General features: G+C 34.4%; 2 protein-coding genes and 1 non-coding gene across 3 annotated transcripts; 2 read left to right on the forward strand and 1 right to left on the reverse strand.

The window, feature by feature from the left end:
- Positions 1-9,770: 9,770 nt before the first annotated feature.
- LOC125212056 (putative sulfate transporter 3.4) lies at positions 9,771-13,192 on the forward strand. Its single transcript, XM_048112090.2, has 13 exons — positions 9,771-10,168; positions 10,252-10,300; positions 10,387-10,594; positions 10,856-11,027; positions 11,131-11,196; positions 11,282-11,395; positions 11,477-11,593; positions 11,682-11,808; positions 11,901-12,187; positions 12,260-12,450; positions 12,525-12,610; positions 12,703-12,779; positions 12,866-13,192. The coding sequence occupies exons 1-13, from the start codon at positions 9,842-9,844 to the stop codon at positions 13,007-13,009; spliced, it is 1,965 nt and encodes a 654-aa protein (XP_047968047.1). The 5' UTR covers positions 9,771-9,841; the 3' UTR covers positions 13,010-13,192.
- Positions 13,193-14,021: 829 nt separating this feature from the next.
- Positions 14,022-16,896, forward strand: LOC125212121 (structural molecules protein). The gene is made up of 3 exons (XM_089067202.1): positions 14,022-14,623; positions 15,217-15,443; positions 16,516-16,896. Exons 1-3 carry the CDS (start codon positions 14,400-14,402, stop codon positions 16,521-16,523), a joined length of 459 nt encoding a protein of 152 aa, XP_088923328.1. The 5' UTR covers positions 14,022-14,399; the 3' UTR covers positions 16,524-16,896.
- Positions 16,897-17,318: 422 nt separating this feature from the next.
- On the reverse strand, positions 17,319-17,392 carry TRNAR-UCG (transfer RNA arginine (anticodon UCG)). The gene has a single exon. It is a non-coding gene; the product is annotated as a tRNA-Arg (tRNA).
- Between the last annotated feature and the right edge of the window lie 259 nt (positions 17,393-17,651).

Genomic DNA, 17,651 nt, shown 5'->3' on the forward strand with positions numbered 1-17,651 from the left:
GTACTAAAAGCAATCGTAGACCACCGAATATGGATCTAGCAAGCCTTTTTGATATCTACATATTCAACAACAACTTAAACAGCATCAACCACTCATATGTCTTTAATGACTTGTTGCGTGGAAGGTCGCATATGATAAGCTTCACCACCAACAGTCATTGCCACGAAATGAGCAACTATCTCGCTGACGACATCTATCTAAATAGCCCAAGTTAAAAATTTTCGAATGCTCAATTGATGAAAAAGTTGTGAAACATGCATTCAACATGCTCCAAGCACGGGTCACAATGGTCAAAGGTCCAAGGGTGTTGTGGTTCAAAGATGTGTATGCATGCATTATCTTGCATAATATGATTGTTGAAGATAAAGTGGTGAATCCCCTAATTGGATAGAGGAGGACATGACCAGCTCCTCGATAGCAAGAGGCACCCAAATCAAGGTTTGTTGCAAGCATTTCGAGAGATCTAAAGCATGACACGATTTTTTATATCTTTTTTGATAAACGGAATAAGGCTCGAGCCATCCAAAAGCGAGCAAAGGTTCAAGACAAGCGGCCCAAAGCCAAACCGCAAAAACAAAAAACAGAAAAGTACAACGCTATCTCAGTCTAACACCAACAGACCGGCTAAAACGCAAAACACCCAAAGAGCCAAAGAAATAACAAGAGCAACAACACAAACCTGGTAACAATCTTCACTTCAAAACCTGAAGTCTTGCACTTGATCGATCGACATCTGTGTTGTGTGGAAGGTATGGACAACCACTTATATTCCATAACGTAAGTTGCAAAAATGGTCTTCTCTTTTCGGCCTCCCAGTTTGGCTTAAACTTTTGGAAAATCATTTTATTCCGTATGTTCCATATCGACCAAGATATGATATAAAACATAGAGATCCACGTCTTCTTATCATCCTTTTGAAGAGGGGTGCCCAACCAAGAGAGGAAACACGCCATGGGGTCATTAGGTAGGCATATGGATATGTTCCATCTATCACAACAATATTACCACAATTGGCTTGAAATCTGCAGCTGAAACTAAAGCATGACACGATAAATAGACCTATTACGTGAATACTGGATAACATCGTAAATTAGTACTCCCTCCGTCCCATTGAAGATGACTCACTTTCCTTTCTGGTTTGTCCCAACCAAAATGTCTCATTACCAAAAATGGAAACACATTTATCTCTATTTTATTATCTCTCTCTTATTTTACTCTCTCCACTTAACACACAAAATAAAATTGTATAAAGTCATGTACCGTCTAAGAAAGGGGTCATCTTCCTTGGGACAAAGGGAGTACTTATTTAGTTGGCTAAAGTAGAAAACATCATAGTGAAAAACCAAAATAAATCATTTCTTTTATCACTCTATTTAAGATAAACAATTAATGAAAAACATAAGTGAGCACTTTTCCATACAAAAATAAGAAGCTGCCTACATCACTCACCCCACTCACCCAAACAAAATAAAAAGATAGGCACAAAGTGCACCAAAACTCATCTTTATCACTCTCCATTGCTCCATCATCTCCGTGAATAGACCTTCACCCATATCAACTATTCATCAATAATACACCCTCCTTAATTAGTGTGTATGTTTTATGTTTAATCAAAAGGTCGGTTCATCGCTTCCACATTTTACACATGATCACAAGTTTCAACTTGCTAATTAGTTCAATAAAAGGGTGCACTTGCCCTAGTGCATTGGTCTTCATTAATTCTTTAGTTGTTTTAGTATGTTGTATTAGGTATATTATGCTTTCTGATGTAATATTGTACGAATTTATAAGGTTTGTTAAATATCAATTTCTGCGGCGCTTTTGCTATTCATTATTGTTAAATTATTAGCAACTAGGCCATGATCAGCCATTTTTCGTATAGGCACATGATAACCAACAACATTTCTTTGTTTTTTAAATTCATACAATTGATTACTCAAAAAAAGTTATGTTTCAAAGTTTGAGGGCCTTAGAGTGTGGGAACTGATTAAAAGGTAGCAGCTGCAATCTGTGTAGTGGAGAGAAATTGGCAAATGTAGTGAACTAAGATAGTAAAGGATGGTCAACTTTAACTATCATTGCTTATTTGCTCTCAAACTAGTATATTCTTTGGAATAAACTTTCCACAAATATGTAATTGTAAAGAAAAGTGGAGAGGAAAAATGGGCTCCATTCATATATTATAGTAATATTTATTTATTGCTTTATAGATATGTACTATAGTCTATAGTTTACTAGTATTTTGCCTGGCGACTATAACAATCAAGTTTTTTGCATTTTTAGCCAACCCCACATCATGATATATTTTCACTTGTGAGGAAACATCAAGTGGATGATCATGAATTCGTAATTAATCTCATAATCATTCTTTTTTAAAAACAGGTGCATATCTTCTCAATGGATGGTATCAATATAAGATTGCAACCTTCTCAATGGTTGGTCTCAAGATTAAGATTGCAACACAAATCACAAAACTTTAGATATACATTTGATAAGGATATTTTGGTAACTCAACTTATTTAGCACCTCATGACAATACCAATAATGATGAACCTCTGTGGGATTGACATATATATCTATGGCAATTTTGTTTCCGCTTCAACCCTTCTATTTTGTTGGACGATTTCTGGGGCCTCATCATGGTTAGAGCATATCTCAGAAAATTGCAATTTCATCGTTCAAATAGCTACGTAAAGAAAAAAAAAAGTCCATATATAATTCTCAACACACGCACACTACTATATTTCATTTTATGAATACATTATACGTGTATGTGTATGACTTCCTTGATGATATCACCTAATACAATGATATTAACCCACGTGCATTAATTATTATTTTTTAAAATTTAAATAACTTAATTGTATAAAAACGTGCAATATTGGCCACTAGTAGTAATTAGCAAACAAGGAACTGAAATTGCAACTCTGATTTTGGAATTGATTCACTTGAAATATATGTGGAAGTGTCGTGCAAAATAAGATGTCCAACTATTTTCTTGCAACAAATTCCAAAATCATTTGTGCTTTTGGAATGCATCAAGTAATGGTATAGCTACTGTGATATTGAGAATATATTAGTTGAGAATTGGAAGCATGAAATGTTGATGTATGAAATTTCCTTATATATCAGGTTAAATGGATGAGAATTTAGTTAAGGTGAAAAGATAGTCAGGAGGGAATAGCAAAGCCTATCTTACGGCCAACGGCCGATGATCAGATGATTTCCCGTTTCGGCTTTTTAGTCTGGCGAGTTGTGTCAGATTCTCCTTTGCTTTAAAAAATTCATGTTGTGTTACTCTCTAGTCTTGTGAGTTGTTGTTGACACTACTACTTTGCTCGACATTAGTATGCCATTTGAGTCTTTCTACTTATATTAGAAAATACAAGATTATATTGGTGCAATCATTTTCTATAAGTAAACTTGTTTCAATTGTAGTAATACCTAATTATTGTTTGAACAAGATTTTTCCAAATAATATGTTCCAAAATGAAGGATCATATTGATTGTGGTAAAGTGAAGTGGAGATATTTGTTGCAATTAAGGTAAGTAATAAGGAATTCTGTCAGACTGAACTTAATGTCCAATGCAATAGTTAAGATGCTTAATCTAATAAACTATAGCCAAAGAGACAAAGATGCTCATAAACTCTTCGACCAATTTGGCATCTAATTTTATTCACCACAAACTTTTAACTGTTAATTTTTTTTCTTGAGTTAGAAAGTTGGCAACTCATGTAGTGTGAATTCAAGGCTCATAGCCTGACAGCAATAAATTTATAACTATTAGATTGTGATTGGTTAATTGAATAAATTCTGTGTTTTGAGAGACAACCGAATTGCCTAATAAAGTGATTTTATGATTCAGGGTTTCAAAGAAAGCAGCTGCTTATTACAATGCGACACGTTATTACAGTTGCGGGTTAACAAAAACCATAAAATTAAATAGTATTTCAATAAAGGTAGATACTAAATATAATGAGAAGTGGGCATTTGACTCTACCAATTTTTGTATCCATCCATGGTGGGTACATAATTCAGATTTTTCCAAAATATGAATCTACTGTTTCCCCTTCAAAAGCATCCACTACTCGCCGCGTACCTAATAATTGGACATTATTTTTATTATATAGTAAAAATTTTGAAACCATTTAGGACCATTCTTGATTCGCAAAATATGAGGCCTAACAAAAACGTTAGAATTATTCGTCGATTTAGACCGCGTATAATTTAAGTCACGACATTAGTGAATGGCCAAGTGAAGCAACGATATGCTGTGACAAGATCATTGAACAAATGCCTCACATGATGCTCTACACATTTGGCTTTGGATTGCTAAGGCAATGTGATGGAATATTGGAATGCGTTTACGTTGGGTTCGTCAGATGGTGACGTTTCGATTCAACACCCAAATGGCTTTGTGTGCAGTTTCAATGTCGAAAATATTTCTCCAAATAGATTTCACATCGAACCCGATTTAAAGAAATTGTTTAAGCTAGCCTGAACATGAAGTAATTCGGTGGCTTAATTATGGGTCAACCTGGCGGGCTGGAGGATTCTCTGTATATAAAACATGCTATGAATTAAATAAGAGCGTAAAGTGTATAGGTTTTTCAGTTTATATATCTGAATGAATTTTATTTGAATTGTCTTTGTGTAGTGTACATTCCAATTTCACAATCAATAATGAAATTGCACCAATTAAAAGGTCGACAAAACTATCAAAAATACTTGTAGAAAATTATATTGGATTTAAGTTTTACACGTAATGAAATGGAGTATAATAAATATATTTTCTTAGAATATGCATACTTTACATAATATCTAGGTTTAATACATAGTTCGTTATGTATCTCTGTATTTGTGGAAGAGAGAGTGAGGAAGTCAGAGATCAAGTTGAAAAAGCTCCAAATTTACAGAATAAAAGAGTAATTTTGTTATGCGTAAATATTATTACTACAATATACTATTAGTCAAGTAAGAAGTACTATATAGTACTACTAATTTATGAAGGTTGTAAACTTATCTAAACAGCATGACTAAGAGTGGATTAGTCCATACAAAGAGTGAACTGGCTCTAATGACAATTATTATTATTAGGTACTATCTCATTCATTAAAATTCATATTATAAGATTTTATAGAGATTATATGTGATCGCATTCATTAAAATTTATTAATACTTGATACCTGATACTTATAACATGTTAAATTAAAATGGAATAGGTACGATCTTATTACTATGTGAGGTTCCTTCACAAAACAAATCGATAATAAAAGAACTGATTTACTAGATACTTAAGTTAATCTTTTTTAATTAATTTTACATTTCTATATAAGACAACTATGTGCGAAATTAGGATTATTTCGGCAATACAAACTCTATTTGCAAGAGTTAACAATGCTGTTAAATTTAAAGAAGTATATTAATAATCTATTTGGCTATCTATGAGGATTAACAATGCTGTTAAAGATAAAAAAGCAACAAATTGGATGGTCTTTTAGATATGCCAATGGCCAAAATTTCTTCCTTTTTAATGGAAAAGCACGCAGAGCTACTAAAGATTAGGAACTGTATTATTTAAAATTAAAATGTGTGGCCTAAATGTAATAACTTTATGGCCCATGTTTTATAGGTGAAAAAGTGAATTGATTAATCTAGATTATGCTCCATTAATAATTACTAGTAGACTTATCACATCAAGTTAGGGAGTGTATTTAAATCAAGTCGGTCAAAAACCATGATTCTAACAGACTTATTTAGCATTTTTAATCTCTCCAAAAATCATGACTAACAAATGCGCTTTTAGTTCATATAATAATTGTTTCCAATTGAAAGAACGAAATATGTACTACTCCTACTACTTCTAAGTATTTTTCTTCCGTAGTGTAAAGTTCTCATTTAATATAGTATAAGATATTGGATTAATCATGTTTTTTTATAAATATATTATCAACAAACGCTTTCTCTTTAGAAACCCGTAACAATAGAAAAGGTAAATTTTTTGTCATATTTATGATTATACAGTGATAAAATTATGATTTAGCTCAATGAATCTTCATGTGGATTAGGCATCCACAATGCGGTTCCCTTGTCACACCCCCGGGACAATACTCGTGAGACGCAATGTGAGTGGGGCGGGAAATGAGCCTCACGAGTCACTATATCAAACGAAGGGAGTGGGGTTGTTCCGTCACGTTACCCCCTTCCGCAAATAAATATCAGCCCACTCGTTAGGGCGCTAGGGGCGCCGGTGGGCATTACTGATGACAATTTTGATTTTTTATTTTATTATTTCTATACAGAGTGAATTATAATATTAGTCCCTACGTATGTCCATTCGAACGTTAGAGGTTCTTATGTTCCAAAAAAAAGTGAACTACACAAATTGTCACTCAATTTGCGTTTTTCACGCCAATAGTCTATAGACTTTAAAAATATCATGGCATCCATGGACTAGGGTATAATTACATCCGTGGTACTTTTTCACTATTCTTCCCATTTTTCCACGAAAATGCCCCCAAGGCATGTGAGCCATTTTTAAACTTTCATAAAAATGGGATATCTTGGTACTGAGAATGATATTTTCTCTGGGTATTATATTTTCTCTATCTCTCTAGTATTGTGTATGATACTTTCTTATAGTTTTAATGTATGAAATGATATTTTCACTTCATTTTTTAAAACAATTTATGTCAAATATTATGAAATAAAAATAAACAATTTATGAAAGCAAAAAATAAAAATAAAAAATATTATGAAATTATTAAATATATCAATTATAAAAATTATAATTATAAATATATATCAAAATAACTTGTAGCTAAATTTAGTTTGATTTTGATTCAATTATTACTTTTTTATATTAAAAATTGGTTCGATTGACAATTGAAAAAATATGGTATTCTCACAAACTTTAAAAGTAATCTTAAAAATCACTAATTTTTTGAATTGTGCAGATCTCCCATACTAAAATTGGTGATTTATGCTGGAAATTTTAATATGAGAAATCCGCACAAATTCAATAAGTTAGTGATTTTTAAGATCATTTTTAAAGGTTGTGAAAAATACAGATTTTTCTGACCAATTTTCCCAATGGTAAAAAATGTACATAAAATAGTATTAAAGGGCGATGCCTAATAAATAGATAAGTGACTATATGATGAGTCATTAATGTTGTTTTTTATTAAGTAAGTGACAAAATAAAAAGTGGTGTGAAAATGAATACACAGTTAAAGAACGTGAGTTGTGGACGGCTTTATAACTTAATCGAGATAAAACAGATTCATATTCTATGAATTTCGACTTAAAACTCGTATGGTTATCCGCAGAGTCACTATTTATAGAGGATGGATGGAACACATTTCACTTTAAAACCCGACAAGCTAACGATCATTCCCGTCTCCGAATAATATCAAACTGACGATCAGTTTTTCCTTGATCTTTCCATGTGTATTGTCTGCCCTACCATGATATGGTGTCGTTCTTCCATCACATTTTAAGTATGTACCAACCTTGACTATGATAGTGGTCTTGCCAATCAACTCTGGTCAACTATATTATTGAAAATAATTCAGAAAAATAAAATATAATCAGCGCGTAAAATGATTCCGCAGTTGAATTTCAACTAAATGTGCTTTCAAATATTCATTTTACACGGCCCTCGTGACAAAATAAAATGAAAAAATAAAATAAAATTTACGATGAATTGCATCTAATTGATAAAATGTTTTTTTCTTCTTATTAATAAGCTGGAGGTTTAAATCACCTCAAACTTGTTTATTTATTTACTTATGAAAAAAGTAAATGGATTGGTACGTAAATTTTTTTAGAAAAAAGTAATTTAAGTGATTAAATGAGATTTTGTAGGGTGGCAATTCTTGTATGTGATTGTGAAGTAGACGTTAATGATGGTTAGGTCAATTATATTTCAATGGGGTCAATGAATCTGCACGGATATACTATATGGTTGGTTTAAAATTAAAATATTATTATATCACCATAATACCATATATACGTACCTTTAATCATGATGATAAATTATGGTGTCCCTAAATGTGAAAATTTTAAATAATATGAAGATGTGGTCACGAGTTATCCAGATTATGCTGGGCTAATTAAAATTAAACCCTTAATTCTCATATCCAATCATAGTATAGTTGCATAGGATTGAGTAGAAGCTACTATAATATAAACCAATATGAGAAATTGATTTTTTTTTAATCTTTCTTTATATGTTAACAAAATACCCAAATTTAAAAATGGCGAGCATCATAATAACAGTACAAAAATATATTAGAATAAAAATAGCAATAATCCAATGTTTAAATAAAAACTAGTAATAATATTTTTTTTCCAAAATCACTATAGAAGAAAAATAATAAAGAGATATAAGAAAATAAAAACAAATAATCAGCTCATATCGTGTGTCGTTATTCACATGAAACGTACTGTTTACGAATAATTTTAATGCTTTGATCGTTGATAGATTTTCAGAATTCATCATTTCATTTTTATATTCCATTTTAGCTACAAACTTTTGATTCAATGTTGACAGATGCTTAATCGAGTGAATTTTTGTTCAAATTTGTCTTGCATGTTGATGATTAATTCATAGATGTTTTATTGCCTTTTGATTTTCTTTTTCAATTTTATGATTAGTATTTCATGTTAGTTATTGTGAGACTCTCATGTTATTTATTAATTTCTTTATTTCTTGAATTTTAATTGTTACTTTTAGCTTGCCACTGTGGTTCAAGCAACAACACGTTTTGCATCCAAAATGGAAAAAAACATGTCTATGATTGGCTAGTTACATTTTCTAGGATAAAATGTTTCCTACCGACTAATCCACTTATAGCTTTATCCAATTAAAAATAAGAGTAAAATTTAAAATTCATCCTTGTTGAACGAGTGTTGAAAAAATAGGAGTACTCAGTCAAATAGTCAAGTTTTATGTGAAGTCAAAAGTGCATGTACTTTACAAACTAATATGTTAAATTTATTACCTTTTCATACTACGTAGTATCAGTCTCATAAGTGATAAGTTCATCTATAATTCTGCAGTCCATAATATTTAGCAATTTTAAAGTTGATGTACCTTGTTTTATCGTAGTAAGAATATAATTGTAATTCAGTTTATTATAAAATACTAATATGCATATTGTTAAACCGAAACTGCATATGATCAGTATGCATAAAAACGCAATCATTTTAGTACATGATTATACATACGAAATTTACTGCTCTATATTTTCATTTGGTTTTTATTATTTTTTTTTGGCTTGGGGCAGCTAAGATCCGTTGATTTAATTATTTTTTATAGTTTATATTGTTTACTTGTCATTTGAATTTGTGAATTTGATGGATGGTTGATTTGTTTAATTTTCTTTTATAATTTTGAAGACCGAATATAACCACTAATGATAAACGACTGACACGGTTGCACCGGTAAAATTTAGAAAATGAGAGCAAGAACCGATATTACAGATTGTCATGGTTTTGCAACTCATATGGTTAAATATCAATTCAGAACAACATGAAGATAAAATCGATCGATTTAAGAAAATGTTTTGTGAAGTTTGATACTAGAGAAAAAAATTATGTAAAAAAAAAATAGGGAGTAGCATTAAAGTGTTTCACGATAATAAAAAAAAAAACTAGCTCAGGTCCAAAATTGTAATTTTCCATAATTTTGAAACATGCAGAATGTGGCTCCTATAAAAGGCCAACCTTCTCTCACAAACTATCTCATCACCTTCAGTCTTCACTGTCTTCAGTCTTCACTAACACTCTCAACTCATCCCAAAATCCACCGCGGCGGTTCCCTCAAATCCGACAAAATGGGCTTAAACTCCAACCGGGTCGATAATTTCTCGGACCCGGAAGCGCCGCCGCCAATCGCAATCCAAATGCCGGCGACGGAGGTCCACCGAGTCTGCCTCCCGCCGCTCAAAACCACCGCGCAGAAGCTCCGCCACCGCCTCTCCGAGATCTTCTTCCCCGACGATCCCCTCCACAAGTTCAAGGATCAGCCTTGGCTCCACAAGCTGGTTTTAGGCCTGCAGTTCTTCTTCCCCATTTTCCACTGGGCCCCCAATTACACCCTCGCCCTCTTCAAATCCGACGTCGTTTCCGGCCTCACCATCGCCAGCCTCGCCATTCCTCAGGTGTGTAATCATAAAATCAAAGCATTCCTTCACAAATTATGACTTTTCTTGATTGTGATTTGTTCTTGGATGATCATATACAGGGCATAAGTTATGCGAAGCTAGCGAATCTGCCGCCGATTATTGGTTTATGTGAGTGATGAAAAGACATCAAGACTTGTAAGTTCATCTTGTTTTTTGAGGAATTGTGTGGTGAGAGTGTTGAATTTGTGGTGCAGATTCGAGTTTCGTGCCTCCGTTGATATACTCAGTTCTTGGGAGCTCCAGGCATCTCGCGGTGGGCCCTGTCTCCATAGCTTCGCTTGTGATGGGGACAATGCTCAGCGAAACAGTTTCCTACAACGACGAGCCGGTGCTCTACCTTAAGCTGGCTTTCACAGCTACATTCTTTGCAGGGGTGTTTCAGGCCTCTCTTGGCTTTTTGAGGTGAGTGAAAATATCGAAAAAGTTATGTTTACTTTGCAAAATGGGGTGCATCTTTCGGATTAAGTGTTGTGCAAGAATCAATCCACTATAAGCACAATGAAGGGCCTGGATTATTGAAGATGTTTATGCTATGTAAAGTAGTCTAATTATGAATGATTGAAGAGATTCTGTAGCTATGAAGATGCTTTTGCCTTTTTTGGATATAGTATAAGCAGTTGCCAAAAGATGTGTGTTGACTTGAAGAATGGTGTGAATTTGCAGATTGGGATTTGTTATCGATTTTCTGTCAAAGGCGACGCTTGTTGGATTCATGGCTGGGGCTGCAGTGATCGTCTCGCTGCAGCAGTTGAAAGGGCTGCTTGGGATAGTCCATTTCACTACCAAAATGCAACTGGTTCCGGTTTTGTCTTCTGCCTTCCATCAAATAGATGAGGTAGAATCTCTAGCTAAACATCTTTGATGTTAATCTGTGTTGCTAAAACAAGCTAAATCTAGCTACGCAATATTTGACTCGATGATCTATTTCGTGCCTGTAGTGGTCTTGGCAAACCATTGTGATGGGAGTCGGTTTTCTGGCGCTGTTGCTGATAACAAGGCAAATTGTAAGTGGCTGTGATCATCTTACATGGTTGGTTGCTTGTTTTTTCCTGACTCGTTTGACGGCCTGAGTTGTGGTTGTGAATGCAGAGCATGAGAAAGCCTAAGCTCTTTTGGGTTTCAGCAGCTGCTCCGTTAGCATCAGTTATTCTATCAACCATTCTAGTTGTCTGCTTCAAATCCAAACTGCACGGGATCAAGACCGTAAGCATTATGCAGTTTTCTCCTTTTATTCGGATCGAACTCATGAGTAAACATGTTGATTTGAATCTCTTGTTTATGCAGATAGGAAATTTGCCCAAGGGTCTGAATCCACCTTCTTCGAACATGCTGTATTTCGATGGCCCTCATCTTGCTTTAGCAATCAAAACTGGAATCATAACCGGAATACTTTCACTCACAGTATGTTCTCAAAGATCAATGCCTAAAAAAGAACAAAAGTTCAAAGTCAGAAATCATATAGTAACATTTTACATTTGGGAATTTGTAGGAAGGGATTGCAGTTGGAAGGACATTTGCTAGTCTGAAAAACTACCAAGTTGATGGCAACAAAGAAATGATGGCCATTGGCCTAATGAACATGGCTGGCTCTTGCTCGTCTTGCTACGTTACCACCGGTATATATTTCTTGATTTCTTCACCTTCAATTATGTTTTCTGCATAACATAGTGAAGAACCAACATCACTGATGATTATTGCTTGTTTCTAGGGTCATTTTCGCGATCAGCTGTGAACTACAACGCTGGTGCAAAGACTGTCGTCTCAAACATAGTAATGGCTGCAGCAGTGCTCGTGACACTGCTATTCCTCATGCCGTTGTTCTACTACACTCCCAATCTCATCTTAGCAGCCATCATCATCACTGCTGTGGTCGGCCTAATTGACTACCAAGCAGTGTACAAGCTGTGGAAAGTCGACAAACTTGATTTCTTGGCTTGCTTGTGCTCCTTCTTCGGCGTTCTGTTCATCTCCGTGCCTCTTGGTCTCGCAATAGCAGTAAGTCTTTGCTCACACCTCAACTTGTAAGAATTTCCTCAATTGATGCTGACTTTAAGGAACCAATTTCAGGTTGGAGTTTCGGTTTTCAAGATCTTGCTACATGTGACAAGGCCAAACACGGCTGTGCTCGGAAACATTCCAAGAACTCAGATATATCAGAACCTCACTCAATACAGAGAAGCTGTTAGAGTCCCTTCATTCTTGATCATGGCAGTTGAGGCCCCTATCTACTTTGCAAATTCCACCTACTTACAAGAGAGGTAAGAAATAAAGCCGTGTTCCTACATCACACGCTGTCTAGAACGACACGTCTAATCTCAACCGTGCAATGCAGGATACTGCGATGGATCAGAGAGGAGGAAGAGTGGCTTGCATCAAACAACAGAAGCAACTTGAAATGTGTAGTACTAGATATGACTGGTTAGTATTTATATAAAAAAATTCTCTCACATATTTTTCTTTACATAATAGGAGTAATAGATTCTAACAATAAATTGTTTTATGTTGATCAGCTGTGACAGCAATAGACACAAGTGGAATTGACACAATCAGTGAACTAAGGAAGATGCTAGAGAAAAGATCACTCAAGGTAAGCAGCTTTTCTTGATGTTGTCCACGTGTTTTCGCCTTATATTCCATGTTGTATTGAATCTTTTTTTGTGCATCATGACACAGTTTGTGTTGGTGAATCCTGTTGGAAGTGTGATGGAGAAACTGCATGAATCCCACATCTTGGAATCCTTTGGATTGGAAGGGCTGTATCTGAGTGTTGGGGAAGCCGTTGCTGACATTTCTTCTGCGTGGAAATCGCAGCCTTGAACATGAACAATGGCTTCCACAGCCACACATACACACACACACACAAAATATATGAGTAGGATGAAGGAGTTCTTGTTTTGTGCAAGAAGAGTTGAATCAATATTTATCAAATATAAATTGTATGCAAAGGCAATTTCCTCAAAATGTACCTAGATAGTCTTGAGAAGTTTTGTAGTTTAACTATTTTTCTCTTATAATTAATTTAGCTTCTAGCTACCGTTTGCATTTTGACTATATCTCAAAATAAATACTATTTTGATTCAAGAATTTAAGAGGGCTTTTGATTTATATAGCTTAAAACGGCACATCAAAAGAAACAATTTAACTTAAATTGGCAGAATGAGTTGGATCTTACGAAATTCAAATGCAAATTAAAAAATCAAATGTGTGAACTGTGATACAATTAATTTAAATTACTAATAGTGTTTGGGTTCTTCAATTGTAAAATTCCAGAAGATGATGGAGTAATTGAATGTTACTCAACTAACACTAAAGTGGATGAGTTTATCTATTTCATCTTTTTATAATATTTTGAGTAAGGTGCCCAAAAATTTAAATAGATAGAGTAAATTATACCAGTTCTCGTTATTCTGGAAAAATGAAATGTTAATTAAAATGGAGGTATTACCTCCGTCCACCAAAATTTGTTCCATTTCACTATTTCCGTCCGTCTCCTAAAATTTGTTTCATTTCACTTTTATCATTTTTGGTAGTGGTCTCATCTTCAACTAACTCATTTCTATCCACATTTTATTATAAAACTAATATATAAAAGTAGGATCCTCAATCCACTTTACCTTTTCAACTCACTTTCCAATACATTTTTTAAACTCGTGCCGGGTCAAAGTGGGAGAAATCTTGGTGGATAGAGTTAGTAATCGATAATAATTTCAATCTAACATAGTTGCAGTGCTAAAATTGGTTAATATTAATTGGATCAGAATAAAATACCAATTAATCAATTTGGTGAATATTATTCGTGATTACTTTAATTTAAGCAAAACCAACTTCTTGAATCAGGATTAACCAAACAGACCTCTTCTCTCCTTCACAGCTTGGATTCCTAAATTCTTGATAATTCCTCCATCTGATCCCAAATCTGCATCCCCACTTACAAATTACCCGCATCCAATTACTTCGATTTCTATCTAAATCCTGCAAAATTCCTTCTTCGCCGAGTTAATCTTCAAATTTTAGGTTATCCTGTTCAAACTCACACCAATTAACCAATTGCAAATTCCCCAAAATTGCATCACGGCTCAGTCTAAATTGCTGAATTGAAACCTAGCTTCTGATTTTTCACTCAACTTCCGAGTGAAAATCGGAAAAGAGTTTGAATTGCTGGGGGAATTGAGGTAGAAGGGGAGGGAAGAAAAAGAAGAATTGAGTCATGTTCTATGGTTCAGTGGTATGGGATCCATGGCTGATAGTGGCGCAAATCGTGTGCCTCCAATGCCTGTACTACCTGGCTCTGGGGGTGTTTTTGTCGATTCTGGTTGGCACTCGGGTTTCGAAGATGAGCCTTGTGTATTTCTTTGATTATGCCACGGTTGATGCCTCTACAGTTATTGGTTGGGGTGTCATGTCTTCCATTTTTTTCAGCTCTATTGCTGGGTAAGTTTGATTCTGATGCAATTTGTTGATTTTATTTATGTTTGGTGGCATCTATAGCCTTATGCAGCAGCTGTTTAAGTTCACCTTGATCTGTAATTAGGTTATCATGCTTACATTAAGTGCAGGAGATTAGTATCTATATGGTATTGTTAGTTCTTCAGATGAATTGTTAAGATACTGCCATTTTGTTGTGTAAATGTTAATTTAGGTGACATTGCTTAGATCTATACATTTGAAGAAAAAGGAAGAATTTTTTATAAATTTGGGCGTGTTTGCTGATTTTGGATTACGCACACTATCTTCTTCGCTAACTTGAATACTGCCTTCCACTGGGGAAGAAAAAATGATGATCCTAGAGAATAATTTTGATAAGTAACAGAAGGGTGTTTAGTTTTTAAATATAAAAAAATTCGAAGGTTCTGTGTTTCTTACATTAGCACAGTTGCCTAACTTCGTTATTGAATATGAATCTGTTTATATGTGGAGAGTTCCACCAGAAGCATGCTGGAATGGTCTTTGATTTGAATAGGTTGGACTCATGCAGTAAATCTAAAGGTCTGTTCTTGACTGTTTATTCCGTTTGCTTGATACAGAGCTGGTTTTCTAGTCTATTTAGTTGAAAGGGCGAAGAAGTGCTTGGATTTTTGTGCTACCCTTTATATCGTTCACCTCTTCATTTGCACTATATATGGAGGTTGGCCAGCATCTATAACATGGTGGGTTGTTAACCTTACTGGTCTTGCAGTAATGGCGTTATTAGGTGAATATCTGTGCATGAGACGTGAAATGCGAGAAATTCCTATATCAAGACTTCGGTCAAGTAAGCCATTTCTCTGCCCTCATCTATTACACTGAGACAACAATTGAAATATGTACTTGATTGCTACTCAATTGTTGTTAGAACTCACATCTCTGATTGCTTTATTTTAGTTACTTTCACCTCAAGCATTATTGCTTTTATTGTCAGCTTATGAATTGTGATTACATGTCCTCCCTTAGGTTGATTATACATATCTATATCAATGTTCATGAATATGCATGTTTCAGAGAATCGAGATAAAAAATTTTAACCTAGCTGTTGCCACTTGGCACTCAGATTACCTAATTGAGGTCCCCATTCGTACATTAATTCTGAAAGATTTAAAACATTGTTGTGATTTTCGAATCGAGATACCTGCGTGGTCCTTGGAGTCATATTTAGGAATTCATCCTGAAGTCATATGAAGTTTACCCTTCTACCAAAACTCAGAAAACAAAAGACAAACGAAGAGAAGGGAAGAGTGGCATAAACAGGACACACAGATGATAGGATCACTAGGCTAGGATAATATAGGCTGTGATTTCCATTGTAATTAGTGAAAGATTTTATTCAAGCTTGACAAAGTGGAGATGTCCAAAACATCATTGAGCAAAGATCACTAAAATTATTAGTACCTGTTGTAAATTAAAGAACATGGGCGAAAGTTAAAAGAAAAAATAAAGCAAAAACACTGAGTGAGAAAATATTTGTTTACTAGGATAGTTGGATATTGTTTCAGCCTATTTCATATCAGAATCTTTGCTACTGCCCTGCAATTATTATCGGATAACTATGCTACCTCACTGAAAGTGATACAGAGTGATATTATCTCTAACTTCTAGAGACAATTATATAGTACTCCAGTTTTTACAGGGAATTGCAAAAGTCTCTTATTCATAGAAATAATGATAGTGATAATGGTTGCATAGAAACACCCATCCACCTTCATATAACTGTCATCTACTAATGATAATAACAATGATTGCATTGGAGACTCACCACTCCCCCACCCTTTCAGTTGCTTTTGTAATACACCAAAGTTGGGTGTGTATCAGAAAGATACAATCATAAAAAACTTATCGAACCTGTGCAGGTGCTTGATGAACGAGAGGCACGAGTCTTATGAAGCTGCTGCTCATGAGAAGGCAATTAACGTTCGTATGGATGGGACATATTCATTAAGAGCAACTTTTTTCCGGCAGAAGTTATGAAGGTTAATGCATGTTATAGTGAGGCCTAGTGCATCTGGGCTTCAGGTATACTGAAACGGCTGAAGTATGTAATAAATTTGGAGTCCAACACTTTTGCATAGTATAGTCATATCTTCATTTCATGTAGCTACTAAACTTCAGAGCCGTTACTGGTGCAGAGTTGGTCTTGACTCTTGGGACGAGGACGGTCTTCCCTGGCTATTTGAAATGTAGGGTCGTGTTTGGTTCGGTTCTATATCTGATTAACCTGTGTGTTTTCTTCATGTTCCACCTCCATTTATTGTTGAATTTGCTGTTAGATTTCAATATTACCACCAACTGAAATAGGCACTTACAACTTTAGTTGACAGTATTTTGTGTGTGAGAAAAAAATCTGCCTACCTATAATATACTGTTAGATTATGGGTTTGATTATGTGAATTGTGACTTTTAAATTTGTCTCAAAAGTGTTAAAACTCAAAAAATGATAAACTCAATGCTAGTTGAATATGTGAATTGTGATGTGGTTGTCTAACTTATAAATTTGTTTAAAAAATGTAAAATTCATAAAAACTGAAAAAATAAACAGTCCCCGTGAATTGTGAAGCTGTCTAAATATAAAAAATTATCTAAAAAGTGAACTGAAAAAATTGAAAAAATAAATTAAATAGGTTGAAAAAATTAACAAAAATAGAAAATAAACTATCGACCACAGTGGGAGTCGAACCCACGACCTTTTGATCCGAAGTCAAACGCGCTAATCCACTGCGCTATGCGGTCTTGTTGTACATGTTTCGACAAACTTTATGTCTATTTGATTTTATACAAATGATCTAACTAAATTATATAGTCTGATAGTGAGGGCCCAAAACTATTTGTGGCCCAACACAAATTCTTATTTGGATGATAAAATGTTCATACGATAAAATTCTATCCCATTTTAGGGCCTACAAAATTTCATCTTTCAATCAATTTTCCACACAAGTTCAACTGAATCCCACCACTAATTTCATTTTCAACATGTATCACTTCATTCCAT

Source organism: Salvia hispanica, chromosome 3 (genome assembly GCF_029641045.1).
Source record: "Salvia hispanica isolate PSC_SH4W2 chromosome 3, Shi_PSC_v1, whole genome shotgun sequence".
NCBI classification, from domain to species: domain Eukaryota; kingdom Viridiplantae; phylum Streptophyta; class Magnoliopsida; order Lamiales; family Lamiaceae; genus Salvia; species Salvia hispanica.